This window comes from Lynx rufus, unplaced genomic scaffold (genome assembly GCF_022079265.1).
Source record: "Lynx rufus isolate CCGP_SWC_20201006 ecotype Redwood Valley unplaced genomic scaffold, mLynRuf1.p SCAF_5, whole genome shotgun sequence".
Lineage (NCBI taxonomy): Eukaryota > Metazoa > Chordata > Mammalia > Carnivora > Felidae > Lynx > Lynx rufus.
In genome coordinates this window covers 143,007,116-143,024,362 of record NW_025814867.1, presented here as the reverse complement: position 1 = coordinate 143,024,362, position 17,247 = coordinate 143,007,116, and the positions used below count along the sequence as shown (strand labels likewise).

At 37.5% G+C, this 17,247-nt stretch overlaps 1 protein-coding gene across 2 annotated transcripts; it reads right to left on the bottom strand.

Moving 5' to 3' along the window:
* Positions 1-3,066: 3,066 nt before the first annotated feature.
* N6AMT1 (N-6 adenine-specific DNA methyltransferase 1) lies at positions 3,067-15,931 on the bottom strand. Of its 2 annotated transcripts, XM_047100187.1 has the most exons (7): positions 15,785-15,931; positions 13,511-13,597; positions 11,686-11,776; positions 11,232-11,330; positions 7,608-7,691; positions 4,685-4,826; positions 3,067-3,631 (listed from the first exon to the last, which is right to left on the bottom strand). In XM_047100187.1, the coding sequence occupies exons 1-7, from the start codon at positions 15,916-15,918 to the stop codon at positions 3,513-3,515; spliced, it is 756 nt and encodes a 251-aa protein (XP_046956143.1). In that variant the 5' UTR covers positions 15,919-15,931; the 3' UTR covers positions 3,067-3,512. The 2 variants fall into 2 exon arrangements, with proteins under 2 accessions (XP_046956143.1, XP_046956144.1); XM_047100188.1 differs by lacking the exon at positions 11,232-11,330.
* Between the last annotated feature and the right edge of the window lie 1,316 nt (positions 15,932-17,247).

The window sequence follows — 17,247 nt, the reverse complement described above, 5'->3', positions numbered from 1 at the left end:
GCTGGTAATGTTCTGTTTCTTGATTTGGGTGTAGTATAAGTGGATGTTGACTTTATAAAAATCCATCGAACTAGACACAACATATACAGTCCATAAGGTATGTTCCACCTCAATACAAAGTTTACATAAAAAGAAAAATGAAAACAGATGGACATAGACATTGGTATGTATTGTGTTATTTTATATGTAATTTTAGTGCATGTATGAATCAACTACACATAGGATGATTTACATTTATTCATAAGGGTTCCTAACATGGCTATATTTCTCTTCATCTGTTCCTGAGTCATTTCAGTCCTGTCCTAATTTTTCTCTTTTTTCAGTCCTGTCTCAATTTGTATTCCTTTTTCTCCCCAGCAAAAGGAATGAGGGAAAGTATGAGGGAAAAAGAAAAAAAAAAAAACTACAACTAAATTTTGGAATGGAATATTAACAGTTTTAAAATACACTGTGTATTTTTGGTGAGTATAAATCAACGCTAATGCACTTCCATGTCTCTATTTCTCATTTTTAAAACTTGACTTCAATTTGTTCTTTCCAAACAGTATCTTCTTGTGAGCTTTTCTTTGATTATGTTAACTCTTTAAGCACGTCAAACATTCCACAATCTGAACGTAACAATTCCACTGTTTATATTCCTTAGGTGTCCAATTCTGTTAATTTTTCCTTCTGTTCTCATTGATTATAGCTTCTCCATGATCAACACTTTAGATCATTTTAATGTTAGCTTTTTCCACGTTAATGTTGCTGCCTCATATAGATATGAATTAAATCCTACAGCAGAGGGTAGCACAGACCCAGGGTCTGATTTCTCATAGATTATTACTGTTTTTCTTTTCATTCAAGGTACTAAGTTTTTTTTGTTGCTTCCCTTGGGCCAAATGATGCGGTTTTACAGGTCCTCTTTTTTCCTGTATTTAACAGCTCTTTTTAACACAAAAAGAGCTGGATTTGCAACTCTCCTCCTGAAGGCTCAGGGCCATGGTTCTTACTGACCACCAGGACATAGCATCCACTTTTCACACTAGTATTGCTTTCTCTTGTTTGTAGAAATGCAGGTATTTCCCTGTCTTTAATTATTGTATTAGTCTCCTAGTCACCATGACCCTAGGAGAAATGTATTTTCTCACAGTTCTGGAGCCTGGAAGTCCCAGAGCAAAGCACTGGCAGGTTGGGTTTCTTCCGCAGTCTTTCTCCTCGGCTTGCAGACAGCTACCTTCTCACTGCATCTTGTAGGGTTTTGTTCTGTGTCCAAGCACCAACCACCGCCCACCCCGGTGTCTCCATGTCCCTACCGGCCCCCACCCCCAGCCCTGGTGTCTCCATGTCCGGATTCCCTCTTCTTGTAGGAACCCCAGCCAGACTGGATCAGGGCCCATCCTAACAGCCTCATTGAACCGTAATCACCTCTTTAAGGCCCCATCTCCAAACACAGTCACATTCTGAAGTACTGGGGCCTAGAATGTCAACATATGAATTTTGGGGAGACACAATTTACTCCATAACAACTATACAAGTGAGGTTTTGGAGTTTTTGAAGTTATTTCTATGTTTCTAATTTAAGCTGACAGAAGTCCTCTATGCTAATTTTAAAGTGTTTCAAACATTATCTGAAAATATTCAAGACCCCACTCCCCAAGCTCACAATAAAGTTCTAAGCTTTTCATAACCTTTTTTTTTCCCCTGGGATACAAGAGATTGGCTGTAAGATTTCAGATGGCACTATTTCTGGGAAGGAGAATAGATTTTCAGATATTAGTTAAGTAAATACTAATTTTGGCATCTTTGCTGCTTTCAGCACAAGCAAATGGAAAGAAAGCATCTGGGAATCTGACCTGTGTCTAAGTGCTGCCATACTGGCCTGACCCTTCACTACTGAGCTTTTTTGAACAAGTTATTTAATCTTTCTGAACATCAAAGGTAATTTCACTCCTTCTGTGGATTGTCCTAAGGATTAAATAAGAATGCTATTTAAAACAGTAGTTCTAAAATTTGGTGGGCTACCTTAAGTAACAGGGGGAAGCACATTTTAAACGGTACAGGTTTTGGGTCTGCTCAGCAGAGGGTTCCACGGGTCTGTGGTGGGGTTCAGGAATTTATAATCTTAAAAAGCTTCTCCAAGTGACGCTAAACGTAGCCGAATTAAAAATTAATTCTAGATTCTGCTCACTCAGATCCTATAGTCCTGTTCTCTGATTTTGATAAATATTATTTTAAATGGTATAGAAGTTATGGAAGAAGAGGTTCCTAAACTTAGTAAAAGTAATTTGACATTTCCTAAAAGATGCATGTCAGTTTTTAAATTTTGTTTTCATGTTTTTATTTATTTTTGAGAGGCAGAGCCTGAGCAGGGGAGGGGCAGAGAGAGAGAGAGAGAGAGAGAGAGAGAGAGAGAGTGAGTGAGACACAGAATCCGAAGCAGGCTCCAGGCTCTGAGCTGTCAGCAGAGAGCCCGACGTGGGGCTCGGACACACGGGCCGTGAGATCATGACCTGAGCCGAAGTTGGGCGCTTATCCGGCTGAGTCACCCAGGCACCCCTTTGTCAGCTTTTAAAAGTGTGATTAACCTAAGAGTTGTGAGTTTGTTTATATACAACTCTCCTTGATCTAAGAAAAAATGTATAGCAGTTTGCAAGATATATGCAAGAAGAAGATAGAAGTATATGACAAAAGCATAAAAGGTAGGAAAAATCTGACCAGTGAGAAACATGGAGGCTGGAGGCATTCTAAATAATAGAAATAGAATGGAGACAATGAGCAAGTGAAAGTAAATTAAAAAAATTTTTAATAATGAAAACCTTCTTAAAATTATACAAGTAACTGGGGTTGTGCAAATAACCCATAAAAGAGTGAAAGTCCCTCTGTTCCTTCCTGCCATTTCCCTTCTGAGACTTTTTTTTTTTAAAGAGCATGTGAGCAGGGGGGAAGGGTAAAGGGAGGCAAGAGAGTCTCAAGCAGGCTCCAGGCTCAGCACAGAACTCAACATGGGGCTCAACCCCATGACGCTGGGATCATGACCTGAGCCAAAATCAAGAACCAGACTCTCAACCAGCTGAGCCACCCAGGCTCCCCATGAGACTTACTTATATACACATATAGACATGCCCTCTCTGTTGGTTTTTTAAAATTATACATACAGGATAATCCTGTTTTGTAATTCGCTCTTTTTCACTTGATGGTACATTATGAACCCCTTGAGGTTCAGTGCACACAAACCTAACTCATGTTTAGTGGCTGGATAGGTGACTCACGTTCAGGTTTTACATGTAAAATAAACATAATATATCTCGGATACGCATTTACTTGCACTTATGCAAAAATTTCCATAGACTTGATTCCTGGGTAAAAGGGAATGCTATATCCTTCTACCTTCTTCTATATAACCTGACAATTCTATACAACCTAACCAAGAAATGACTTCAGTTTCACAACATGCTGAATATATTCCGCTTCTCTCTCTCCATATATTCATACATACATTCAACATCATCAATATTATCAATATACGCACATTTAGCACAATACACGGCACTTGGTGAACTTCAGGACTGAGAGGGCTTCTCGGCCTGCTTGCCTGGAAAGTGCCACAGTCCCTTGTAGACCCTTTGTTGTCATTGTTTTCAAAATTTCTTCTAAAATGAAAATTAAAACAAAAGGTAAAATCCAATTAAAACCATCTGGTGAAGACGGTATGATCACTAAACAGTTTAATAAGATGATAAAGACAGACGATTTGCAAGTTCTACTCATCTGCGAAAACAATGTATTCCAAGTAAATTTCTATTAAAATGGACTTGAGTCAGATGGGAGCACTCTGTATTTTCAAGGTGTCGCTGAGAGTCTCAATCAGACTGAAAGGCCCTGCCCTGCCGTGGAAGCTACTCCGAACTCAACAGAAATATGAACTACACTTGTCATTACAGCAAGTGATTTGTTCAGCTGCTTGGCTCCAATCTTGGCCTCACACGCTTCCTCTGGGATGAAAAAAGTCAGTGAAGGTGGGCAAATGTATAGTGACAGTACACAGTGGAAGGAAGTAGCTTATCTCTTTGGGCACACTGAAAAAAGCAACATCTTCCCTTTTGTAAATAAATAATACTAAAGACTGAGTTAAGAAAATGGAGCTACAAACAAACTGAAACAAAACTTAGTCATCATGATGTGATTTAAGGGGCTGAGAACATAAGGTAAAGATAAAAATCAAACTTGTGTACAGAAAGAGAAGAAGGACTCAGGTCAGTTTAGTTACACAGTAAGCTAACCGAGATCTCAACATCCATACCATGAGATAGCTTTCATGATGGAACTTCACCTGAACTGAACATTACGTAGCACAACTTGCCAAGGGCATGAAGATTACAAGGGGGAGACAAAATTCAAAACATTCAGGATGAGGTTTTAAAAGAAGAAATTACAGATTTTTGTGTCTGAATATTAATTTATTAATTGGGGGAAAAATGGCACCCCCCCCTTAAAAAAAAAAACAACAGTACTTTCTAAAACCAAGAAAAACTATGTCTTAAAAATCTCTCTCTTCTTTCAAGATGAATGTTATGTTTGTATGAGCTGTTGTCAGTGATGATATTGACAATATTTCAGGTTACTTTATAAATTATACTCTTTAACATGATTAAATTACGATTTCAGCAAAGTCAGTGGTTAAAAGATAAACTGGTCTGTATTACCTGGATTATTTTCTTTAATGGTAACTAAATAGAATAATCCTCTTGGTGACAGAAGATCTGCAGCCAGTGGGAAGAACCTGTCCATGACTTCTCGACCATTTCTGCCACCGGCCCAAGCAGCCTCTACTCCGTGACTTCCCACCTGTGAGCATTTAAAAAAGACTTTTGTATCCATTCATTTAGAATCATTTAGAATCACAAACAGAATCTTTTTGACAAGTAACATTTACCAAACAAGTACTGTATACACCTTGTATTTTACTGCTGTCCAGGAGGCAGTAAAGTTGAATCTGAGCCCCACCATTTCCTAGCCATGTGATCTTAGGTAAATTTGTAATTTTTATGAGTTTCCTCCCTTATCTATAAAACCAGGAAAACAATAGTTTCAACAGTAAAATTATAAAAATTATTTTTTTCCATTTTTAGGGATAACTGAAGAAATATATTTAAAGTTTGAAAACAGGGCCCTGTACATATCAAGTGCTTAGTAGTAGCTGTTACTATTTCTGCAATGCTTATGTTGATAGACATAGGTAATTCTTGTACTTAATATAGAACAATCAGGAAGAAACTAAAAGAGAGATCCTATATTATAAAATATCTACTTTGCAGGAAGTTAGTTTCAAAATGCCCCACTGCATCTGGCTCTTTTCTAGATTAAAGTATGAATCGTATAGACCTTTTTTAAGGAATCCATTTAATATATAAAGGCTCACCAAAGCATTTTCTTCCTGTAACAATCTAATTCTATTGTAGAAGCAAAACCCGTGAGAGTTCATACAGTATTAAAAATCTTTAGATTCTTATTGTATATTGTTTCAAAACTAAAGAATTCAAAAAATATTTTAACCCTATTATTTTCTTTCCATATCTATAGTTTAAATTAATTGTATAAATCATGCCTGTTGCTTTTATTCATATAAAATGGCATGTTTCTCCATTAAAATAAATTTCTTTATGCCTGTAACTATATACATATATTATTTTGTAAATAAGGGAAATATGTTCATATACCTGCCTTAGAAAGAACTGCACTTTCCCCTTTTACTGTTTTGCTGGTCTGTTCCTCCCTCATCTTATATACACACGTTTTTCCTTTTTGTCCATGTTTTACAAAGACAGGATTATGTTCTACATTCTTGCACCATATCTTGCTTTTGTCAATCATCAACACTTTATGGAGAGCTCTTCATGTGATCAGGTATGGTTCTAATTTACTCTTTTAATGGCTGTCTACAATTTTATAATGGAAAAGTTAGCATATCTTAATGTAGCTATTGATGGGCAGCCAAAGTGTTCATTTACTTACTTTTTTTTGTATCTAATTTAAATTATTCCCATATCTACCATACACTTCTCAATACAATTTCCACAAAGTTAATCATATTGGGAAATTTATCAGTTCCTTCCTCCTGGAGATGTCCCCTTCCTGGCATTCCTAGAATCACCTCTTCTTCTGGGGCTCGTGTGTTCCTCTTCCTTGGTTTACCCCCTTATTTTGGTGGAGCCCATTCCCTGGACGTTTTATCAGGTAAAGTGGTCTGTGGACACAGTGCATGGTGAATGACAGGTTGTGCCAAGCCTGTCTCCTGTCATTCTCTTCCAGAATGGACCAGGATCTCTCTGTGCTAGACCCTGTTCATGCGCCTCCCCAGGGATGCTCAGCCAGGTGTATCTGCTTGCATTAGAAATGCTCCTACAGGAAGGTCTCCTGGCACCAGGCACATTCTTAAGGCCACAAAGGGAGGGTTTCCACCTTTACAAGGAGGAGTCATGTTTGGTGGTCTGCTGTTTGCCTGCTACCTGAGCCTTGCCAGACCTGCTCCTGTTTCTTTAGAGCTCACAGGTACAAGCCAGAGGTTCCTAACCTCGTGTCTCTAGATATACTATTAAGCATAGCCAAAATTTTTTATAGACACAAACTTAACTATTATTTTTATATCTCCTGGATCTAACCTCTAAGTCTCTTATCTTTTACTTTCATGATTTCCTTCTTTTTATCTTCATGCTCTATGCACTGAAATCTTTCATCTGGTTTCCAGAACACTAATTCAGGTCTTCACGGAGACCATATTCTCTTTTAATTCCTTTCCTAAGGTTTTATTTTGTAAAATATGTTTTTAGGCTCCAGGAGATCTTCGTTGTGCTGCACTGTGATTCTGCTCCCCAGCTAATAGCTCAGCTCATTGGAATTATGACACTAGCTCTCTCTGTTGGGACTGCAAAATAGCCCAAGGTGCTGTCTACACTCAATTATCTGTATGTCCCAGCAGCTGTAAGGCTCAGGAGAAGCAAGTACGTAGCTCAGTCATGGGAATGTGGAAGAAAGGAAGCCTGTTTGCATCCCCATGTTTCCAGAATCTCCTCTGCATTCACAGTCTTGCCAGAAATTTGTAGACCACGATTTAGTTAAGCTAGCCTTAGTCCATTACTAAACTTTGTCTGCCTTGACCATTCTCTCTTTAAATTGGGAAATGGTTGATTTACCTCTTCATTATTGAAGATTTTCCAAATCATCTGTTCCAAGATGATTTCTTTTCCCTACCTGAAATAAGAATCCTCCTCCACCACCTGTGAAAGGAGGAAAACTGAGACTTTCAGAAATAATTACTATATGAATTTAAGGATGATTAGAAATGCTCTTTTGCAAATTTGCCATTTGTGATAAAAGACACACATGAGCAAATTTAAACACATGGCCTGATTTCAATGGGAATTTTAAGGATGAATATGGGTCACTATATTTCATTAGTTTTAGATTCCTTTCCTACGTCTCCCGACATACTCAATTATTGACAATTGTGAGTAATATCAGAGCAGTCTGTGTTAATCAGCAGTTGACTAATGTCATAATGAAGTTCATTTGATTTTATAAAGAAAATAGCTGAAAACATTAATAATTAAATTTTGTTCCATGTCTTACCTCTTCAGGTGGAGTCACTACATAGGGGGGATTAAACACCAGAAGATCAACTTTTTCCTTCAATCTTGGTAGCAAGCCTTTAACCTAAATGTTCAATAGTCAGAATTTTAAGCTGGACTCGGAATTAAAACAGATAAATAAATATATCTTTAAAAATACTCTCCTCCCATGTAGAGAAAAATGTGTGAGAGGGCCAAAAATGTAGACAAAGATAGAGATAAATATTTTTACATTTTCATTCATGCATATAAAGATTATATGCATTTACCTAAAAATATGAAATTAAACTATTTATCAGAATGAACAGAAAATGTTCAAGAAAGCCTCTGTTTTTCAACAGCTAATGCTTACACACTGGGTTCACTTTTAGAAGATTAAATAAGAAAGCAAGCACTCCTATGTTCTACATAGATATGCACATATTTTAAGGCTATAGCTGTAACTTAAACATTTTCTATCATCGAGGTGTAATGTATTATATATATATATATATATATATATATATATATATATATATATTTACTTTTTACTTCTTTAATGACTCATAAATGTATTGGCTGGAACAATTAGAGACCAAAGAAAGGACTGAAAAGAGTGGAAGAGACACTGAAAACATTAATTGTTTGGCATTTTGTAAATCTTTAAACTGGGTTCCAATTTTCTGTGAAACCGCAATAAAAATGTCTTTTTTTTTTTTTTAATAAAAATGTTTTTTTAGGGTATTTTTCAGGGTAAGATGTGATTTAAAGTCTTCTTCCTTTGACTCCTCTGATGATTGAATTAAGTATTTAAAAAAAATCGTGTCTGGTCATGTCACCCTGCACCTTCACAGGCACAGTAAAGTGAAAACATGGTATCTGGGTGGGTTCTCACCTCTAAAGCCATTTCCCTCAATTATCACTTTGTACAGACTCTCACCCATGACTTCTGAGGTTGTTTCTTGAGATGGAATAGCTCAGGTACTTCACGGCAGTGTCCGAAGTGTCAGCTCTCTTATTAACATTCTTGCAATTTCCCCATTTATGCACATGCACTTACCATTTTTTACTATTTTTCTTTAAATGGGCTTTTATTGTTGTTAAATAAATTTGCTGTAAAGGGCAATCACTATTACTTTCTGGAAATAGAAATGACTACAAGGATAAATGAGATAAGAATTAAAAAAAAAGTTATAGTTAATCATTACTGTTGCCAGGCTGAGAGTGACCCAAGCCATCTGTCTCTATTAGAGAGACATCTGTAAGTGTTTAAAAGGTGTTAAATAACAACAACAAACTGAGACCTTCTCCTGGATGTAATCACAATGGCTGAAAGAGAATTAAAGAGGAAACAGCTTTGACATTATATGATTCAAAGTTATTTAAAACTCAGCCATACCTTCTAATGTTGGGCACATCACTGGCCTATTATTTACATACATTATGAAACACTGCCTTAGAGCTTCCATTTTACCCTGTTTCTAAAAGAAATACTACTTTTATCATTTTTAAGCCTGTTAACTATGTAGTTCAAAGAGAATACTGGAACAGTGTCTTTGAGGAGATGTTGTAAGGTAACTTTTTTTTCTCCATTCTTTTCAAAAGAGAAAAGTGCCATTTTTGAGGAAAGTAATGAAGATGCATCCTTGTCTGCAAGTAGAAGATGACTAAGGTTAATCTGCTGTTCCCTTTAGGAGCAACACTGGAGAGTGAGGAAATACAGCTGAAACAGCCGAGAGCTTTATTTTCAATTCCATAAAGAAATTAAGCTTCTCACATTGTAAAAAGAAGTCCGGAAGGTAATTTTCCAGAAATGTTCAGTAAGGAAACTAGAAAAGTATTTGCTTTGCAATTGTTTACAATGGCCCTGAGGTACTATATACTAATAATCATTGCAATACTGGATTTTAAATAAAGGAAAAAACTGATGGATTTAAATAAAGGAAACAACATGGAAAATAATGTAGTTTAAAAGAAAATGGATTTAAATGAGAAAATTACTGATATAAAGTCTAATCACAGGCATCCCTCACCCACTCATATTCAGTTTTTGTGTGGTCTCAGGGCATTAGAACAGATCCAAGAACTGGGAAGTAAGCAAAGAGGCCTCTGACAAGAAGTTTTAAATCCGTATACCAAACATGTGCTATTTATTCATGAGAGGTACTTGTTCAGAGCCCCTGAACTCTTAGTTTAAATACAAGTCTAACTAAATCACTTGTTCGGTATTCTAGCACAGAGCACATGAAGAGAGAGAGGAAATGCCACTAACAGGTAGCAGTAAAATAAGACAGCATAAAGCAGGTAAAAGGAGAAGATGAGGAGGAGAGGAAATAAGAACTCAAATCTCTGCAGGCTATAGCCCCTCAGCGTGAAGGCAGAAACACCTGAATAAGCCTCTTTATCACAGCACAGGATGATAAATGATGTGCATATTAATGGCCCTGAGTCAGTAAAAGGTAGTTATGTTTAGTTGGTTTTAGGAATGTAAGGAAAGGCATACGATGTATTTGAAAAAGTCTTTCTTCTAAAACTAAAAAAAGAAACAAAGCAAAAGTACTACTTTGTAAACAGGTAAGCTTAGTTACCCTAAACAATGATTTTATTGTGATAATCTATGCCTAGTGTTCTGAATATAAACAAACGTAGAGTTTTGTATATTGATCATAATACCTATGTTCATGCTCACCTCTTCTTTCTTTGCCACACGTCAGCATGAAGAGCTGACTCCGGCATGGGCTACCACGAGCCATGTCCTGAAAGTTGTGAGACACCTACATTTAGATTCCCAAGATCTGGATTTAAATTCTGGATTTATCGGGGTGCCTGGGTGGCTCAGTCGGTTGAGCGTCCAACTTCAGCTCAGGTCATGATCTCGCGGTCTGTGAGTTCGAGCCCGGCATCAGTCTCTGTGCTGACGGCCCAGAGCCTGGAGCCTGCTTCAGATTCTGTGTCTCCCTCTCTCTCTGCTCTTCCCCAACTCATGCTCTCTCTCTCTCAAAAATAAATAAAGCTTAAAAAAAAAAACACTTTTGGAGCACCTGGGTGGCTCAGTCGGTTAAGCGTCTGACTTCGGCTCAGGTCATGATCTCACAGTCTGTGAGTTCGAGCTCCTCGTCGGGCTCTGTGCTGACAGCTCAAAGCCTGGAGCCTGCTTCAGCTTCTGTGTCTCCCTCTCTCTCTGACCCTCCCCCATTCATGCTCTGTCTCTGTCTCAAAAATAAATAAAACATTAAAAAAAATTAAAAAAAAAATAAATAAAAATTTAAAAAAACACTTTTTTTAAAATTCTGGATTTATCACTTTATTAGTTATGTGACTTTAAAAAATGAATCTCACCTCATTTTCTACCTCTGTTTAAAAAAAAAGATATTCTGAATTTCTTGTATCTCTAAAGTTTTATTATTATATCAAAAACATATTTAATACTAATTATGGACACATTAAATAAACAAGTTAAAATTTCAAAGGGCAAAACCACCTCAGTGATCCCATGCAAATCACTGGGCCTAAACCAGTCGTCTCCATATTTCAATCCTTCTTGGCCATAGTGAGAGATTGAGAGATGGCATATGACCCAAGTTGATCCAAGCAATACTCATTCTGGGGCTTTTGTCAGACTAACTGAATAGAAAGAGCTTCTTACCATGAGGGGGGTTGGGGGTGGGTGGTGGCGAAGAAGCTGTTTGCTGAGGAATAAGATACGGACACACAAGTATCCTGTTACCATGAAATTAAAGACTACCTAGAAATAGAACCAATAGAGAGAGAAGGTCAGAGCTAAGAAAAAGATGCCTGTCTTATCATTTGAGTTCCTGGAGCCAGCTGTGCCTGAAGCCACCCACTCTTTTTACTTAAGTTTGTACTGGATTCTCTGTCACTTCTATCCAAAAGATGACTGATCCATAAAAACCAGTAGAAATTCCCTTTGAACTGTGGACAAGATGGACTGCATCAATCAAGAATTTACTTTAAAAATGATGGGGTATACTATTTAGTGGATTAGAAGTTAATTATGACTCAAGCTTCTTTGACCTAAATCATCTTAACATTATTTGAAAAGGAAATGAACTATTATTAGACAAGGATTAACAGCTTACCAAGTCTGTAATCACTGGCTGAATGTGGACTTTGTTACAGTGTGCTGTCTCCAGAGTACAAGCTGCTGCCTCAGGGTTGATATCAGTGCACCTATAAACAGAAAAGAAAGAAAACTGTATCTTACATCCCGGAGGTACATCTATTACTGAAAAATTTAAAAATGTTCCACTGCTTTTACATAAAGCAAATTTAGAAAAAAATGAAAATGATTTAATAATGGTGAATGAAAAGAACAAAGACTTGTCATATTAATGAAAAAGACTGTTATATTGACATAAATGTGCAAGAGTAGAAAAATATACATGCATACACATCTGAAGGAATTTATTAAGTTATGAATCCAGGAGCGTCTGTGTGGCTCAGTTGGTTAAGTGTCTGATTCTTTTTTTTTTTTTTTTTTAATGTTTTATTTATTCTTGAGGGAGAGAGAGACAGAGCATGAGCGGGGATGGGGCACAGAGAGAGGGAGACACAGAATCTGAAGCAGGCTCCAGGCTCTGAGCTGTCAGCACAGAGCCCGACGCGGGGCTCGAACCCACGAACCGTGAGATCATGACCTGAGCCGAAGTCGGATGCTCAACCGACTGAGCCACCCAGGCGCCCCAAGTGTCTGATTCTTGATACTGGTTCAGGTCATGATCTCATAGTTCGTGAGTTCAAGCCCTGTGTCAGGCTCTGCACTGGTAGTGTGGATCCTACTGGAGATTCTCTCTCTCTCTCTCTCTCTCTGCCCCTCCCCTGCTCTTTCTCTCTCTCAAAATAAGTAAATAAACTTTAATAAATAAAACATCGAGGGGCGCCTGGGTGGCTCAGTCGGTTAAGGACCGACTTCAGCTCAGGTCACGATCTCACCGTCCATGAGTTTGAGCCCCGCGTTGGGCTCTGGGCTGATGGCTCAGAGCCTGGAACCTGCTTCCGGTTCTGTGTCTCCCGCTCTCTCTGCCCCTCCCCCGTTCATGCTCTGTCTCTCTCTGTCTCAAAAATAAATAAATGTTAAAAAAAAAAATTAAAAAAAAATTAAATAAAATAAAACATTGAGATTGACGATGTAAAAATAAATAAATTACGAACCCAATGAATACTATGCAGCCACCAAAAATGAAATCTTTCTTAAGATTAAAAAAAAAAAGTTTATCTATTTATTTTGACAGAGCGTGAGAGTGAGAGAGACAGAGAGAGAGAGAGAGAGAGAGAGAGAAGGCAGCAGAGCGGCAGAGAGAGAGGGAGAGAGGGGATCCCAAGCAGGCTCCATGCTTAACTTGACTTGGGGCTCGATCCCATGACCGTGAGATCAGGACCTGAGCTGAAATCAAGAGATGGATGTTCAATTAACTGAGTCACCCAGGTACCCCCCACAAAATGAAATTTAAAAGGAATTTTTGAAAAACATTCATGATACAATATTAAATGAAAAACATAGAAAATGAGGAAAAAAAGAAGGAAACACATTTGGACCATGATAAAAGTTTGAAGTAATTTTTATTTTCTTCTTTATAGTTTCCATACTCTCAAATTTTCTTTAAAAATTTAAGTAGCTTTCATTTTTTTCCGGTAATCAGACTGTTTACCTAAAAAAAAATTCAAATTTAGAAATGACCTAAAATTGTTTTGTTGCTTCTATAATTATGTAGCATGATGGAACAGTTTTGAACATGCAGTTACAATTTTTAGGGAAGAATAATTTACAATGAGTCATTACTACACTTAAATAGACCCTTTCAGATATATATTATTTATTTACAAAAATGATTCCATTCAAGTAGTCACACCCCTAGTGAATTTCTTAGCGGAGGATGTGGATAAATTTGATATACTTACACTTACATGTACAAGGCCTGAGGACCTATCAGAGAGGCTAGGAATGCAGATACCACTCCAGACCCTGACCCTACTTCAAGGCATATTTCCACTCTAAAAAAAGCAAAATAAAATAAATATTAGTGTAGTAAGATTAAAATACACATTACAGGAAATTACTCTCATCCTACTTTTAATGTGTATTTCTCCAGCATCATCAGTTGTCGGCAAATATATGGAAATATTAAAAAAAAAAAAAAGATAAACATGCTAATTTCTGACAACTGCTTTCTGCATAGTTAGTACTATTTAACTCAAAATTGGGGTGTGTAATTTGAGTTCATAATATAGATGGCTTTCAATTAATTTCTACAAAACATTACATAAAAACTGTGGAATAAAACTGAGAATTGAAAATATTAACATGAAAGACATCAGCCCTTCCCACAAGGAGCTTCTGGTTTAGTATTTCCTAAAATGACAGGATCAGTGTTATTACAATATTTATTTATGAAAGAGGTTTTCTCTATCATTTAAAAGTACCTAACATTCGGGGCGCCTGGGTGGCGCAATCGGTTAAGCGTCCGACTTCAGCCAGGTCACGATCTCGCGGTCCGGGAGTTCGAGCCCCGCGTCAGGCTCTGGGCTGATGGCTCAGAGCCTGGAGCCTGTTTCCGATTCTGTGTCTCCCTCTCTCTCTGCCCCTCCCCCGTTCATGCTCTGTCTCTCTCTGTCCCAAAAATAAAATAAACGTTGAAAAAAAAATTTTTAAAGTACCTAACATTCATAAATTGATCAGCATATCCTAGGGAAAAAAGTTCCCCCTTTCTACTAACAGATTTAGAGCAGCAAAGAAATTCCATATTTGCACAGCTATATGCTGAACCGGGAAAATACCAGAGTATCTGGTTTTAGAATATTAACAATAATCTTTAAAATGCTTTTGAATAAATTGTTATATTTTATCCTTCAATTGAATTTATTTCCCTATGATCTTATATATGCATCAAAAGCACCAATTATCTCCATCACAGAAATGGGTTTGATTAGACTTAGGGAGCCTTTCTAGCACCTAACTCCTCAAGTATCCAACAAAAAATGCTAGCTGCTTCTAACTTTTGGAACCGTCCACATCATCTGACAAACCTTTATTATTCTGTGGGAAGGTCTGTTGAATCTTACCAGGCGGCTTTTATTTGAAAATAACTATCATGGTTTCATAAACAATTAGAATTCCAAGACCAGAAGTAATCCCACTTTATAACAAAATCAACTTCTTTCACAGCATACTTTGCAATGCAATTTGTGCTTGTAAATCTTCCTGGGATATCTTGAGACTAAAAGACAAGTTATAAAAACAGTACTTTTCCGTTCTATATTCCAGTAAATCCAAAAGTTCCATCGTTTACAATGAAAAGCTAGTTTAATAAGAGTTGGGACATTTTATATCTGACCAGATTTAAGACAGATAAATAAACACAATACAAATCTTTAAAGCCTAACAGCTGTTTCATCTTGATAAAACCAATTTCAAGTCTTGATCTTTACATAAATCTAATTACTCAAATACTTTTCATTTAAAAAACTACAATATAGGTATTCATTTTTTAATGTTACTTAAAATTTATGGGGGCACTGCAACAAGCCAACTTTAATATTTATAAAGTGCTCTAGGAAAAATTCTATAGGCTGCTAGCTATGTAGCTATTTACATTTCTAACAATTAAATGAAAAATTAAGTTCTGCAGTCGCACTCGCCACATTTCAGGTGTTAGGTAGCCACACGTGGCTAACAGGCAACTGCTACAGAGCATGCTCTTCAATGCGTTTAAAAATACTTCCCCAAGCCAGTATCTCACTTCATTTCATTTTTGTGCTCTTCCATTGCTCGAGGGTGCTTCTGTGTATTGAGTAAATTAAGTGCCGCACGGCTTTTAACATTTACTAAAAAATGTAATATTAAGCAATGTTGGTTTTTGGACGTGTTGTAATATCGCTGCGCTCGGGGGCTTTGTGTTCTGCATAGTAACAGCTGGAAGGAAAAGATCCATCCTAGCGTGGTAGGGAGCTATGGAGCTCCTGAGATCAAAACAAATGGCAAAAGTAGATCCCTGGCACGCTCATTACATGTATCTACAGGCAAATCCTTAATAACGGCGTTCTGGTCTCAGTGTTCGCCAAGTGGGCTGCACTGCCTCCTCTCCCGGCAGACAGCGTCGGTCCTTTCCTTGGCCCTCCTTCGCTACCGCCTCTCCAGGACGCCCGAGCCCTCTCCCGCTGGGACCCTCGCCCTCCTCGCACCCCATGAGCTCGGCCGCTGCCGCCTCGAGCGCGTCCAGCAGCAGGAACGTATCCTCCGCCGGCTCGTACACATTGCTGAAGGCGCCCCGGCCCACATGTCCGTGCAGCGGCGTCGGTAGACCCGGCGCCGCCATCTCGCTTCTCTCTCCGTCCCACGCGCATGCGCCAAAATTGCGCGTGCGCAAGCTCGGCAGTGAGGGGAGGGGCTTCGGAGGCGGAGAGGCAAATCGGGGCTTCTTTCTAGCAGTCTCTGTAAATGCTTTTGGAATTTGTAAGTGAACAGTTATATAATCTGCAACTGCTGATATTTGCTTTCTTATTTCGAGTATTTAAATTTGTTTCATTTTACGGATTAGCAGTTGATGCTGGGCATCCTCGATTGTTTTTGACTAAGGGGGGTGTTTTTTTTTGTTTTTTCTACATTTGAAAGTTTTCTTCTTTTCTTGTTTGCAAAGAATTAAAAAAAGACATAATGGTTACTAAATTTTACTTTTGTTACATCAACTGAACACTTAAGCTTTTTTTCTCATTTAATTTTTTTACTGTTGTATATTATAAAAATGACCTTCCTGATGTTAAATCATACATGCACTCTTTTTATAAACCTCACTGAGGCAAGATGATTTTTCTTTTAATACCCTGCTGAATTTGGAATGCTTATAATCTAGCTCTGTTTTGATTATGCTATCCTCACGGGATGAGTTAGGACATTGTTTCTGGAACATTTGGTAGAACTCATCCATAAAATTGGCTGGGCTTAGTGTTTTTATTAGTGGGTGGTTCTCTGATGTTTTGGATCATCTTCTATAGGTTATTAGACTATTCAGGCATTTACATTCTTTTTGAGTCAATTTTTGAAATTTCCCAATGAAACATTTTTACATCTGGTTTTTAAAATTTGCGTAATAAATATACAGAAAAATATAGTTTACATTTTTAAAAACCCTAAGTACCTACCACCTGGAATTTACAATTAATAGTACTTTTTCATGTTTCCTTAAAAGTTTTTATTTTACCTTTTTAAGTACATATTATATCATACTATATGTTATTATTTAATATGTGTGTTAAATATAATATTTATTATAGGGAATTAGCTCACACGGTTATGGAGACTGGCAAATCAAAATCTGCAGAGCCGATTTCCCATCCGTAAAAGAGTTTTTAAGAGTGTTACTGTTTTTGTTTTTGGGTTTTTTTAATGTTTATTTATTTTTGAGAGAGAGAGTGTGATACGGAGATGGGCAGAGAGAAGACAGAATCTCAATTGGGCTCCACGCTGACTAGGGAGCCTGACGTGGGGCTCGAACTCAGGAACTGTGAGCTCATGACCTGAGCCAAAGTCCCACGCTTAACTGAGCCACCTAGGCACCCCAAAAGAGTTTTTAAATATAAGAACAAAAATATTACAGCTGAAGTGGATGTTCACCTTCAGTTCCATTTTGTAACCCTTCCTCCAACGT

What these genes read in the sequence shown, in the direction of transcription:
- N6AMT1 (XM_047100187.1), bottom strand. Translation starts at nt 15,918, where the DNA reads ATGGCGGCGCCGGGTCTACCGACGCCGCTGCACGGACATGTGGGCCGG. An exon ending in GGTCCTCAGGCCTTGTACAT is followed by an intron (nt 11,777 to 13,510) that starts GTAAGTGTAAGT and finishes TTCTGTTTATAG; the next exon opens with GTGCACTGATATCAACCCTG. An exon ending in CATTAAAGAAAATAATCCAG is followed by an intron (nt 3,632 to 4,684) that starts GTAATACAGACC and finishes TTTTCATTTTAG; the next exon opens with AAGAAATTTTGAAAACAATG.